Source organism: Ixodes scapularis, unplaced genomic scaffold (genome assembly GCF_016920785.2).
Source record: "Ixodes scapularis isolate PalLabHiFi unplaced genomic scaffold, ASM1692078v2 PGA_scaffold1__304_contigs__length_218370807, whole genome shotgun sequence".
In the NCBI taxonomy this organism is placed as follows: Eukaryota; Metazoa; Arthropoda; class Arachnida; order Ixodida; family Ixodidae; genus Ixodes; species Ixodes scapularis.
This window is the reverse complement of record NW_024609846.1, coordinates 134,273,413-134,286,821: the sequence shown is the minus strand read 5'-3', so window position 1 is coordinate 134,286,821 and position 13,409 is coordinate 134,273,413. Positions and strand designations below refer to the sequence as shown.

Here is a 13,409-nt window from a genome sequence, read left to right as displayed (position 1 = left end):
TTCAATCGTTGCACGTAAAACATGCAGGCGCGATCATGCTGACAAAGACCAGGGAGCACAGAATCTGTCCTGCACAAACCGCACTTCGTGCCATATGTGCAAGATTTTTCCATTTTTTTTTAGTATCAATTTGTTTTTTCATTTTTTTGTATTTTTTATTTATTTGATGATTTATTTATTATCTTCAGCCAAAACCAGCCACTGTCGCCGGCACTTTCATTAAAATAAAAACATTAACCATTTCCACACCAGCTGTGCTAGTAGCTCAGTGGCTAATAGCATCTGACCGCCATTGCACCTTCCCAGGTTCAAGCCTTGCCAGGGGGAGGGCTCGAACTGAGCGTGTCTCTCCTTCAAGACGTTCGTTATGATGCTCGTTCATGACAATTTGTTGATAGGAAACTTTGCATAAAACACGTCCAGAGTTAAAAGACGATAAAATTGACAGCCAGGCGTGGATACGACAGCAAACCAAAGTTGTGGACGCTGTTTGTGCCCTATTGTTGATCGTAGCATTTACAGGGAAACAGTTTAAGGTTGTCTCGATCCCCAGTCCCAGATACGATGAAATAGCGCTTGGGCTAACTCCATTTGAAGAAACTTTTGTAAAATTCCCCAGCAAAACCCCATTGTGCTTCATGCATCCAGCTGAATGAAATTTCTCTTAACCTTTTAATGGTTGAGGTTTTTTTCGCCAGAAGATGTTTCCTGGTGGTCGGGTTTTGTTTACAGAGGAATAATGTAAAGAAAAGGTCGATGCAGAAATTGTGTATCTAAATGATCGAGCGGAAGCACAGACTGTGCTTGCGCCCGGTTCAGATTCAGAAGCATGAAACGAAAATATTGAAGGCTAAAAGTTGTCACCTTCTCCCGTTCGGTTTCATTTTAGTGCGTCCACTTCCGCTAGAGTCTGCCAGTTTCAGGCTTCCATCCGGAGGTACTTTACAGAGCCGCTCCATCAGTTAGTAAGATCTCATCCTCTGAATTCAATTTTGAGGAAGTGTTAAAAGTCAGAATCAAAAGAGCCGGCACTCCAATCGCCATCACCTTTACAGCAGCCAACATGCGTAGAGACCATTTAGTGCGTGTAACGTGTCTAGAGAGTCTCCTTTCAAAACTTTAAATAGCCCCAGAAAAGCGATGCACAATGTTGTACAGTGTAGACCGCATATAACGTATGTCGCGGGAGTCGCGAAAATCCGCACTATAACCGGTACCGCGTTATAACCAAAACATCAATTTTTCAGGCCAAAATACATGCCACGAGACGAAACCTACCTTTGTAAAAGAATTTATTTTATGTTAGATGAAAAATAAAGCTTAGTTTGATAAAAGTCTTTATTTCACCAGACTAGTACACATCTCTCTCAAGTGTGTCACACATTTTGAAAGAAATAAGCGGCCTTTGCCTGGCGCAGCCAGCGCAGCCTTTTAACGGCGTCGCGGGTTGCGGACGGACGTTGCGAGCGTTCAGGATTGCTAACCCTAATCACTTTTCTTCGGAGATGAAAACGCGTGAAAATTCGCATCCTTCATACGGTACGCGCCAGAAAAATACCTTGAGCTTGAGCACAGGCATGAAATGCTCCAAATAAGAAATCCGGGCGATGTTCGAAAACACAAATGCTTAGAAAGCACCACTTTAGCCGAAGTAAACAAACACGACGACACGGGCGTTTCTGCCGTCTTGAGAGCGCCGCCACATCGCCGCACGAGTAGGTGTGGATCTTCCCTTCTAGTACGTGCTGGGTTATCATAGCGACACACAACGAAAATTCACTGTCAAGGATAGCGTTTTTAGGCGGAACGATGAGATGAACGCCACAACCGACGCCATGTTTGCGGACAGAAGCCGCCGGCCCGCGATTGGCATGCAACCAAGGAGTGCATGCAACGCATGCAATGCGCGCGAACACTTCTCGACCTGCGATTGGTCTGTCGTTTCGGTTGTTCGTTTGTTCGTTTCCAACGCAGCGGAGGGACGCACGCACATGAACGACACGTGCGTGCGTCCTTCCGTCGCTATGGCAAATGAAGCCTCTCTCTTCGCTTCTCCGAGCAACCTCCTTGCCCCGCGAGTGCCGTTTGCGGCTCACGCCGGTTATCTCGTGTCGCACAGGGAAGCGTGCTCGCTGCTCCGGTCGTCGGCGCGGTCGGCGGGCTGTGCCAGAAACCGCACTATAACCGGTATTTCCCTTCGCGCGCCTGCATTTTAAGCGGTATGTAATTACATGGAGTTCTATGGGAGGCGAACCGGTGGTTTAAAAAAACCGCATTATACCCGGTCCTGCACTATAAGCGGTTACGTTGTAAGTGGTCTATACTGTAATAAGATTTATAGTTCGCCAAAGACAAAACGAATATCACTGCCTCCTGCAATGATCCTCAAAGGGTTAAAGGGGTTCAGACAGGAGTATTCAATGAATAGATTACCTTTGGATGCTCATAAGCTACTTAGTATGTACAGCGACATCAATTTACGAACGTCGATTTTCTTCATCTGGCGACAAGGCAACACTGCCAAACTACGTGATCATGATGTGTAGTTGAACACACTCTCGGTCTGGGCGCTCCGTTGCTTGCCAGCTCGCCACGCTACAACGGCACCCTGTTGCGCTACTCAGCTACTCCAACACTATTCGCCCTCTCGTCCCCTTGCCCGTTGACCTTCCGCTCGGCGTGCAAGGAATGGCAAGTCGACGTCCATTGACCTCGGCTCGGCAGTTTCGTCTCCGATCACCCGCGTTGGGTGTCAAAAGGACGCTTGCGTAGCTCCCAGCGCAAAAGATGTTTCAGATGTCGTGCAAAGTCTGTTATGCGGCAAGATGTCGGAATGTGTGGGAACAAAGGCCAACGGTTTCATTGTTCCGGTTCCGAAGGATCTTACGAGACTGGAGGCATGGGAACGTAATGTCGCAGGCAATGGCTGGGCCCCTGTGGGCGCGATGGTTTTGTGTGCGGACCATTTCACGTGAGTGTAAAATTGTCGCGGACGACGGCGAGTTCACTTTGACGATTTCGTCATTGCCGCTGGAGCTTGTCTCCAAGTGAGGTGAAGTCAAAATGACCATCTTCCAACATCTGTTCATGACAATTACTATTGTTGCTGCCACAATTAGTGTCAAATACTCGCACAAAGTGATTGATGCTGTAGGTGTTGTTGTCTTGAAACATGGAAGGTAAATGAGGAAGCTAATGAGCGAGACGTCGAGAGAGTCAAGTCTGTGAGCGCGTGCAAGGGGACATTGCCCCGCCAGGCACATGGGGCGAAGTATGTCACCGACCCACCAAACGTGGTGGCCTTTCCGAATGGGGTAGATCCAAGGGTCTTGGGAATTAAATCATTTGTCCACGAAACTATCGCACCATTTATGAAAAAAATTTAGTCAAAATAGACAAACACATAATGGGTCCAATAGTATACCGTTAAGTTCTGAGAGAATGCCCGCTCCCGAGAGATGCCTGTCCCGTTTTTCTGGCTTAATACCGTATTTGCATGAATATAACGCGAGGGCAGGTTTTGATGCCCTCAAAAAGAAAAAAAAAAAAAAAAATTATTACTATTATAACGCGAACCGAGGCTGCGTCAATTTCTCGCACTCGGGGGCATAGCAGATGTGAAAAGTCAATGGAAATAGAAGAAATATCAGTTTATGTTTTGGCTACACTCATCCTCACTGTTCAGGTCCTTCCGTTTACAATCCACTTGGCCACTACGCAGATAAGCAGCAGCACGGCACCTGCTTGTCTGGTAGTTTCTTTTTCTTCCCTGCAAGCTCCTCGGCAGCCCACCATCCAAACAAGGCACGAAGCAGAAGCACCAACACACAAACACCAGATCACTCTGGAGCAGAAACTAAACAATGGCAGGCAGAAAAAAAGACTGCTGAATTCGATACACGATTACACTTTTTGTTCTGGTCCCTCTGCATAAACAAATGCCTCGTGTTGCACGATTGCGTAAACGCGGTTGGTGGTCTTGACTTGGCTTGTGTTGACTTGACTTGGCTTGGCCCGGCTTGGCTTGGCTTGGCTTGAATTGGCCAGTGCCCGCATTCCCGCATGGCGCGCGGGCTGAGTTTCTGCGGCGTGCGCGCGTTGTACAAACACAAAAGCGATGAAAATGCTTGTTTTATGTTTTCTATTCGCCCCTTCACGTGGCCCAATAGCTAATAAATTTCCTTCCACACCCCTTACTTCTTTTCCCACGGGATATTTTGCATTGAGCCGGAGGGATGGCTTTCTCTTCTTGCTTTCTCCAGACTCCGCGTCTCGTGGCTGAACTTGATTCCGAATATAACGCGAGGTGCGTTTTGGAGCAGGTAATTTCGAAAAAAAAACTCACGTTATATTCGTGCAAATACGGTACTGTCTGTAACATAAAACTTCCGAAACATCGCCCACCCCCCCCGATTCCCGTCGGACGTCATGCAATATCCGAAGGGAATTGCATCTGCCGCACGATCTGCTGTACCGGTATGTCTGATAAGAGAGTTCATAACGGGTTTCCTCATTTTTGTCCGCAATCTGCACGGGCGATATTGGCTCCCGTAGCACGCGAGTTGTTCCCGTGTGTATACGTGTATATTGCATCGTGAAACGTGAATCTGCAGCGTCCGCGATCTGCTGTATCCGTTCCAGGGACGTGGAGTTTCTAGTGGATTCCTGAGTTTTTGTCTGCGACCTGCGCACGCGACATTGATTCCCGTAACACGCGAGTTCGTCTCGCGTGTATATTGCGTTGTGAAATATGATTCTGTTGCGTCTGCGATATTTATTCCTGTGACAGCCAAGTTTGTGGCGGGTTCCCGCATGTTTGATGCACTATAAAACTTGAATCTGCTACGTCTGCGAATGGCGTTATTTGTTTGTGAGATGCGAGTTCTCGGCGGGTTTCTGCGGGTCCTTCGTCTGGTAAAACGCGAATCTGCTGCGTTTGGAACCTGCGGTATCCTCTCCCGTGACACAGGAGTTTGTAGCAAATTCCCGTGCGTTTATTACATCATGAAATGCGAATTTGCGGTGTCCACAATCTGGAGTATGTGGTTTGTAGCGGGTGCCCCGGTGTCTATCATTAAATTTTGATAAAGTTTTGCTGTGGGATCCCCAAGGATATCCCACCCCATGTTTTTCACCATTTCTCTTCATTTTCGGTTGACATTTTTTCGGAACTTTACGGTAGTTATCTCATATTTTATTTTTGAGAGTTCTAAGACACTGAACCTGGAAAAGCACTGACCTAGAAAAAAGTCATTTCTTTTTCTACTCAGTAAGGACATGCAAGTTTCAAAAGCAAATGTTTCTCTAAAAAAAAATATTTTTGCCTAATATTTATATTACAATACAAATTTTTCTCTTTGTGAGCAAAACCGAAACTGTACCCCTGTGGGATGATGGTGACAGCGTCTGTACCCTAATAGTGTGCACTCTGAGATCCAGCGAATTTGGAGCACACATTAAATGGGTACAAACGCTATCATCATCATCATCCCGCAAAGGTACAGTAGGCAGCTTAAGAATACCACACGCTGAAGCTTTGCGTGTGCAAAGAATAGCGCCGTCGCCACTGCGCATGCGCTGAATGCTAACCATGTTATTCTTTTTTGCTTGCGCTATTTTCTAGGGTATGCGATTTTTGGAAATTGAGTGCATACGCAAAGCTTCTTTGTGCTCCTCCAAGGAAAATTTGTGACGAACGAGAAATTGGCATAAACTAAGACGAGCAAGTTTTGAAAATGGCGGCTCCCAGGGCCGCGACTGCGGGCTGCGGTGGCTGCCCCCACTTGGGCGATTGTTGTGACCGCAACATCGGTGGCATCCTCGCAACAGCAATTTTCAATAGAGGACGACACTTCACTCCTACGGGAGGTACACTCTGTAAACGGTTTGGAGGACCTAGCAAGGTGGGCAGCGATCACTGGCTGCTTGCGACGTTTAAACATTTCTTGGCGAAGGTACGGTGTGCAAAGGTCTGTGCACGGAACCTCTCTTGCCGAGGCGACGCAAGCGGACACGACCAGTCGACCACCGATTTAAACAAATCTAAAATGTTACTCTGGACCAAAAAGCCTCTTTTTTCTTGAGCTACAGCATTTCACACGTGAAAACAAAAATTGCTATGTTATCTTGGTAGCGTTGCTAAAGCAAGATGCTTGGGGTTTTTCGTCGCGGTGGAGAAGTGCTATTCTAAAACTCTTTCATATTGTGTGCTAACGCAAGTGCTAAATTTAGCGCTAGCCTGTGCTAAAATTGCGTACATTATTTTAAAACCCTCTTATTTTGGTTTCACCCTCAAATAGAAGAAATTAGTAATGTACCATAAATATTAAGAAAAAAAAATTTTTTTTTTTTCAGCAAACATTTATTTTGGGACATTCCTGTCCTAACTAGGTGGAAAAACATTCTTTTCCCCCTAGGTTTAGTGTTTTTCTAAGCAAACTGTTTTGAAGTTCTTTGGAGTTTGTTCAGTTCAAGTGGTATTTCACTGTAAAGGGTCTTGCAGACGAGGCACGGCATCTGATGAGCTGCATTGTTTGTGCGCCCTGCAGCCGATGGCGGAAGAGCCGTTCAAGTTTGAGACAGAGCTGGACGACCTGCCCAAGGAGCGACTCAAGGAGCTGGTCTTTGAGGAGACCAACCTGTTCCGGTCCAGGTGCCCCACCAGGCCGGCACAGCAGTCGTGAGCACCACGCCCACCTTCCAGGTGAGGGCGCACTTGTCGTTGGGGTGGGATTTTGTCTATGGCAAGGACAGAAGATATGTACGAGAGACGAGCACCCACTCGCAATGAATTTTTTTGTTTTTACAGTTCGTAAACACGAAGATACCACAACCTAGTTTGCTCATGCTTAAAACAAGTCCCCTAGTCTTGCAACGAGGAGCAGAAAGAGTGTTATGAAAAGCTTGCATGGTTACCGTAGCAACATAAATTAATTATCATTAATTAATTATAAGGAGAGAAATCTACACGCCCCGCCAGTGAAGTCGAACCTGCGCCCTCTCGATTTGCAGCTCAATGCGCTATCCCTGTACCTGCTAGACTTGAAGAGCAGTTACAGCTTACACGTACCAGTAATCCGAGTACGTAGATGGTCATATGATCTCATAGTGCAATCGCACGACCTCATCACATGATCACATGATTGCATCGAGCGACGTGACTCCTATATAGAAGCGTGACTGCAGGCAGCCGCGCTTTTCGTGTTGACATGGCTCCAGTGAGACAAACATAAGCAAGATATCCCCTTGGCACCAGAATAAATTTGAATGTATTAATCCTCCGGATAATGTGCAGCGTGTCTCCAAAGCTCATAAGGAAACGTCCTGCACATTCTGTCTTCCTACTTTTTGTGTGGGATTATATCGTGGTCTCCTTAAAGGACACATGCAAAGGAAACACTTTTTTTTAAACAGCCTACATAAAAAAAGAATGTTATAAAACGAATTTACAAGGAATAAAAAAAATTTTTAGAGCTATATTTACGGTGCAAAACAAATTTGTAATTGGCACCCGCGGGAGCCGCCACGGGTCACGTGGTAGACCTGTGTGCCGTTGTGCGGCGCGCTGCTGCCTCGAAGCCACGCTGCTACCGAACGCTGAGTGTGGCGTGCCGCCGTTTCAACGCGTTTCTCCACGCCGCCGCGCACGTTCGTCTGCTCCGGGGCGCCACCGCCGTTGTCTGACGGGCGCACAGGTCTATCACGTCTGCTTGCGCTTTTTCAGAAGCTTTCTTTGGGCTCTTAAAGTTACTTATTAATCTTTGTTTTTTGTTGCACTTGAAACGAAGATGAATAAGTTTAAGAGACCATAGGAAGCTTCAGAAAGAGCGCAAGTACCACGTGACAAATTTTGGCCCGTTTTTCGCGGCGCCCGGGGGCGCCAACTACAAGTTTGTTCATTGCCGTAAATATAGCTATAAACTTTTTTGTTTTTCGTTGTAAATTCATTTTATGACATCCTTTTCCCAACCATGCTGTTTAAAAAAAAATATATACATTTTTCCTTTGCATGTGTTCTCTAAGAGAAAACACTGGTCTTGGAGCTTTTCTTCCTGTTTTTAGACCAAGCCCTACCAAACTGCATGCTGGTTCAGTTTTCGTGCTCATTTCAGATATCCAATAACTTTCTCAGTCAATAGATTAGTCGTAAAAAAAATTACTTGCCCACCTTCGTTTTAAAAGACAATAGGGAAAAACCTTCTCAACAAGAAATCATGTTTCACACATGACTACACGAGTACTACAAATTATAAAGTATGCAATGTTGAAAGTACTTTTGATATTGAACCATTTTAATGATTCTACCACTCATCAAAGTTCAGTGTTGAATGTGTGGCTACCAAATAATAAAACAATTGATCAGATAAAAGATTTCTTAGACCTATATTGAAGAATCTGCTGTGAACATTGTATGCTTAGCACATTTAGCCACATTTTGCAAAAAAATAGTCATGTTTTTACCCGTTCTAGATACAGAGATACTGTAAAATCCTTAATGTTTGCAAACCCTTTATTTTTGCTAATTGAAAAACACTGAAAATTTCAATCCTTAAAAAAGCCCCTGAAAATAAAATATTTTTTTTTTAAACAGTCTAGTTGGGACACACATAACTAAAAATTAACTTGCGCGAAAAAGTTGTCTTTTTTAAGAACAATATTGACTGTGCAAGATTTATTTTAAATTCTGCGCGCAAAGTCCATGACGTCATGGAATGGTCATACTCTTCCACCTGAACGAGATGGTCTTACACTGTTTCCACCTCAACGTGATGGCCAAGTCGATCTACCTCTCCTTCATGCGCCTGAAATGCCGAGAGAGAAAACAAGTGGAAAGGAGGTGACTACCAACTAAAGCACGTCTTGCGCCGTCAATATTGCTCTTAAAAAGTTTGTTTTCGCATAAAATTAATTTGTCGAGACCAGATCATTTAAAAATACCAGACCATTTAAAAAAAAATTGTTCTTTTTGGGAATTTTTTAATAAGGCATTTGAAATTCGCAAAGTTTAGCGGCCGCGATTATGTCTTCTGTGGCAGATTCTTGAAAAATAGGGTTTGCGAAAATAAAGGGTTTTACAGAATCCCTCCTGCAAATTCGCCAATCATTAAAAATTTGTTTTGAGAAAGCACCTTATAGATCAATGTTATGACTGAAATATTGATTAATAAAATTAGAAACTTGGCAGAGCACAATAAAAATGGCTGTAGCTTTCAAAACGAAGACCCATGCCCCCCCCCCTGCCCGTAACAAAGTGCCTACCATTGCAAAGCATTCTTCTGTGCAGACGCTGACAGGGGGGGGGGGAGGGGGGGGGGGAGGGGGGGGGGGGGGGGGCAGAGCACAGACAGTGACAATAAGCCAATCTCACCAGCCAGTTTAACTATGCCGTTGCTGCCGGGATGCTTCGAGGGAGCTTTAACCCCGGTGGTTCACACATCTGCGCTTTAGTGTGATCACCTGCCCCGTAACCGCTTGTAACCACTGATGACGAGAAAATGCACTGTCAATCGGACAGTCGAGGAGCACCCCCGGTCTGCGTACGTTCTATACATCATTCTTTCGATACGTGCTCGAAAGCATTCTGACAATGTTGAGAGAAACATTCCTCGTAGAAGCTGTTACAAATGCAATCACATGCACAAATGTGCAAACCAGCCTTTGGTCTTTGGGTCTTTCCTCACATGTGACAACCTCGCTGCTGCTCCGCGGATGCGGAGCACGAGACTCGCGCACTGCCGCCTGCCTCCCATGGGCTTGAGTTAACGGCGGTGTCACGTGTGCGCGCCGAACACCACAGTCGCAGAGCGAGAGCGGCAGGGCGGGTCTTTCGAATGTCCGGAATTGAGTGTGCGCTTCGTGCCTTCTGCAGCACTCTGGCCGAACTCGCGCACTCAAGGTGCACGAGGTGCCGAAGCATTGTCGAAGGTGGGAAGCTCGTGCCTAAGACACCGGGGGCCCCAATCTACGCGGCGGGACCGGGACGTTGCTGCCCGCTGCGATTTGTCGGCAGTGCAAAGCCGGCCAATCGCAGCAAGCGGCGGTGTCCCGGTCTCGGTTCCCACTCAGTAAGAGCGCGTAGGTTAGGGCCCCAGAAGCGGTGTTTTGTCAAATAAACATTATTTCTCTCTCTAGAGGCAGAATCACTGAAGCTTCTCCCTGCCACTCGCACATTGTTTGCTACTACGGGTGAAATCGGTCTATTCCTCGAAGCGCAAGCATTTTGCGACTCGCTCGCCGGCAAACTGTGGCGTCAAGACTCCTCTCGTTTGCAGACTGCTGTCAGCGAAGGGGCCATCACTGCGTCGTATGCGCAGCAACCTCCTCGTCTTGCAAGCCTCGCCGAGGCACCGGGCCCAGCTCCGGCCACGTTTCCCCGCCTGTGCCGAAGTTTGAAACGGCAAGAGGAGGTGCGAGAGGGGGAGAATGAGACTTTCCCCCACTCATCTGCTTGTCCCCTCACCCCTGGGTGTCCTGGACGGGACTGGGTGTTGTGCTAGTTCCCACCACCACCCCCGTCCCCCTCCTACGTCATTTTGTTTGGCTTGGTTCTCGCAAACGGCCGGCCTGCCCTGCCCCGGCACAGGCCCCGGCTGCGGCTACGGTGACGAAGACTTCCGGAAGTGACTCGGGTGTGCAACTTGCGTGACCGCAAAAACGTCTAGGGTTGTGTTCTTGTTTCTTTGTTGTTTTTCCAGTTTGTCTTGGAGGCCTAACGTCGCTTTTAAACATTTTTCTTTTTTGCTTTTATTTTCGTTTGGAATTACTGTACTAACGACCCTTTCGAATTGGTCGATGGCTGCCGCCCTTGCTGCATTTCCCCTCCTCCTTTACCCTCTTCGAAGCTTAGGACGTCCCTTTCTTCCCCGTTCCGGATGCCGTACCCCCCCCGTGGGGGGAATCCTCGGCCTGAGAAGATGTTTTCTTGCTCTCCGTTGATGTCTCTGTCTGTCATCTGTGCTTTCTGTAACGCACTCTTCTCCTTAATCCGAGAGGGAGCGAAGAATTTAGGTGTCTCGTTTTTCTTTTTTCTTCTTTCTCTCGCATTATCTGCAATGTCCTTGCATGTTGTCAGTGAAAGAACGAACCGTTTCCTGCATCGCCGAGCGCTTGGACATTTTGAGTCTGCTGCGGCGGTCACGACGAATCGGCTGCGCAGACTTTAGCGACGAGTGCCAATCTTGTGCTCTTAACTTCGCTTCTTTCGGGTCTAAAACGTACAATCTAAAAGGTTAAAAGCCTGCCTATACAAGTGTCGTTCCATCTGCTTCTCTATATCGTCGCCTTGCTCTAGCGCGCGGTTGGCACGCGGACCCCCGAGATGTACGTGCAACGAGCGCCGAGAAAAAGGTTGTTTGAGTGTCTTTCTGCCGCACGAAGCCGTCATATCCGAGTCGTGTAGCACACCGAACCAATTAGAGTTAGATAATAAGTCCTAACCTCATGCTTCCTGCGTAGCATTAGACCAAAGGCAAGTCCAGCCGCACGACTTTTGGCTAGAGCCTGCGACCGCCCGACTAGCTAGGAGGCTTTTTTGGCTGCTTATCGACGCGGGAGGACATTTGTAAAGTATGTGTAACATATTAGCCAGGGGATTAGGAGGCAAGGGTTTGCAGGCAAGCTCGACTTGCACAAGCAAAGTTCTTGCAATGTGGTCGAGGAGTGCGCACATCTGCAAATAAGCAAGACCTCGGAATGTTTGTGCTGCGGAGTGCTTCCCAAGACCTCCTCAAGTCACTTGGAGTTGGTGGGATTGGAAACACCCGAAGCAAAACATATTGAGGAGTGATAAAAAAAAAAAAAAAAAGGAATGTCTTGCCTTTGCAAAGATGCTTTTCTTCTTCGTGTCATTTTTGTCTCATGTGGCGACCGTCTCCTGTGTACAGTGCATCAAGTGTTGCCTGGAGGATCTGGAAGCAGTTTGGAAGAGTGTACATTTTTTTTCAAAGGCCCTCTTTCTTTGTTGGTGTGTATGTGTGCACAGCAGTTTTCAAGCTCTCAGACTTGAAATGGCCGACAATGCAAGGGGGACAAAAGAATATATTTATTGATTTTTTTTTTTAGGGTCCCCATTGTCGTAAATTGAATAAATATTTCATTTTCCTTCCTTTGATTGTGTGTAATTGTGTTTGTGGAAACAGGCTCTTCCCATGGCTTGGGACTTCCTGCTCCTAGTAACCTCTGAAAGTAATAACTGCAGCATACTCATCCAAGCCCAAGAATGTACATGGTGTCAGAAAAAAAAAATTTACAGGGTGTTTTTTATTGAAAAATAAACTAAGCATTGCCGAACACTCATTCTCCGCCCAAAGGTAGCGCTAGAGGTCACAACCAGATGCCAAAGTTTCAGCCCGATCCGATGCCTCAATCAAGTTATAAGTGATTTTCTGAAAATTTCAATGGGAAAATGGCGGCCGACTGAGTTTTCGAATACATGGGGCTCTATGGGCACCGGAAACCGAAAACGGGCAAAAATAGGCTCCATTTTCCCATTGAAATTCTCAGAATCACTTGCAACTTTTGAATAAGGTATCGCAGGGGTTCTCAAACTTTTTGGCCTTGCGGAACCTCAGGAAGCCTCAAAAACTGCCGTGGAACCCCCCTCCATATTTGCCGACCGAGAAGCAACAGATGCACAATTGTAGGCAATTTTGCTTGCGTTGCTTCCCATATATCCCCACCATATCAATCGTAATGTTGGTACAAAGTGAGATGGAGGTGCTTTGCATGGTCCTGCCGCGCAGCTTGCGGCATGGGGGTGGAGGGGAGGAAGTTGCAATTTGGGTGTTTGTGGAACCCATGAGACCAGCGTTGGTTACCAGGGGTTGGATTAGCAAAAATACTTCTTGCAACTTGTGTTGAGTAGGGGTGTCGCGAACCGACCGCGGTTCGAGTTCGACCAGGTTCGACTTTTTCGAACTTTTAGTGGAAAGTTCGTCGAACCTTGTATTGAGGTTCGACTCGTGTGCGCATGCGCGACAGGCTGGCCAGTTGGCTTCGGATTGGATGGTAATGGCTAAGAGATGAATTAAGTGCAGCGCTGATCGGCTATTTCAGTCGATACAGTACTAAAATTTAAGTTCTTCAGTGAATATAATTGGTTTCTTTTAATTGCAGCTGTTCACACAATAAAATAACCCTTTGCATAAAAAAAGAAATTCTCCAAACCTAGACATGCTTGTATCAAGGTCTGGCCACACTGTCCACAAAGTCGAACCGGTCGAATCTCGTGAAAAGTTCGAAGGTTCGTCGAACCGGTTCGACCCAGTCGAACCCCGAAAGTTCGACCAAAAAATCTGGTTCGACAAAAGTTCGCGACACCCCTAGTGTTGAGTCAACATGAGTGCCCCTGACATGAACACTGTGGCGTGTCCGAAGTGTGGGAAAGTGTTTAAGACGAGGGGACTTGCGAG

General features: G+C 46.7%; 1 protein-coding gene across 1 annotated transcript in view; it reads left to right on the top strand.

Moving 5' to 3' along the window:
- LOC8041685 (mitogen-activated protein kinase 1) overlaps positions 1 to 12,109 on the top strand; it is a 31,401-nt gene extending 19,292 nt beyond the window's left edge. The window contains exons 7-8 of the mRNA XM_029987871.4: positions 6,549 to 6,703; positions 10,272 to 12,109. Of these exons, the coding sequence (XP_029843731.3) occupies positions 6,549 to 6,683 (135 nt within the window). The 3' untranslated portion in view covers positions 6,684 to 6,703; positions 10,272 to 12,109. The remainder of the gene's footprint in view (positions 1 to 6,548; positions 6,704 to 10,271) is intronic.
- The last annotated feature ends 1,300 nt before the right edge of the window (positions 12,110 to 13,409 follow it).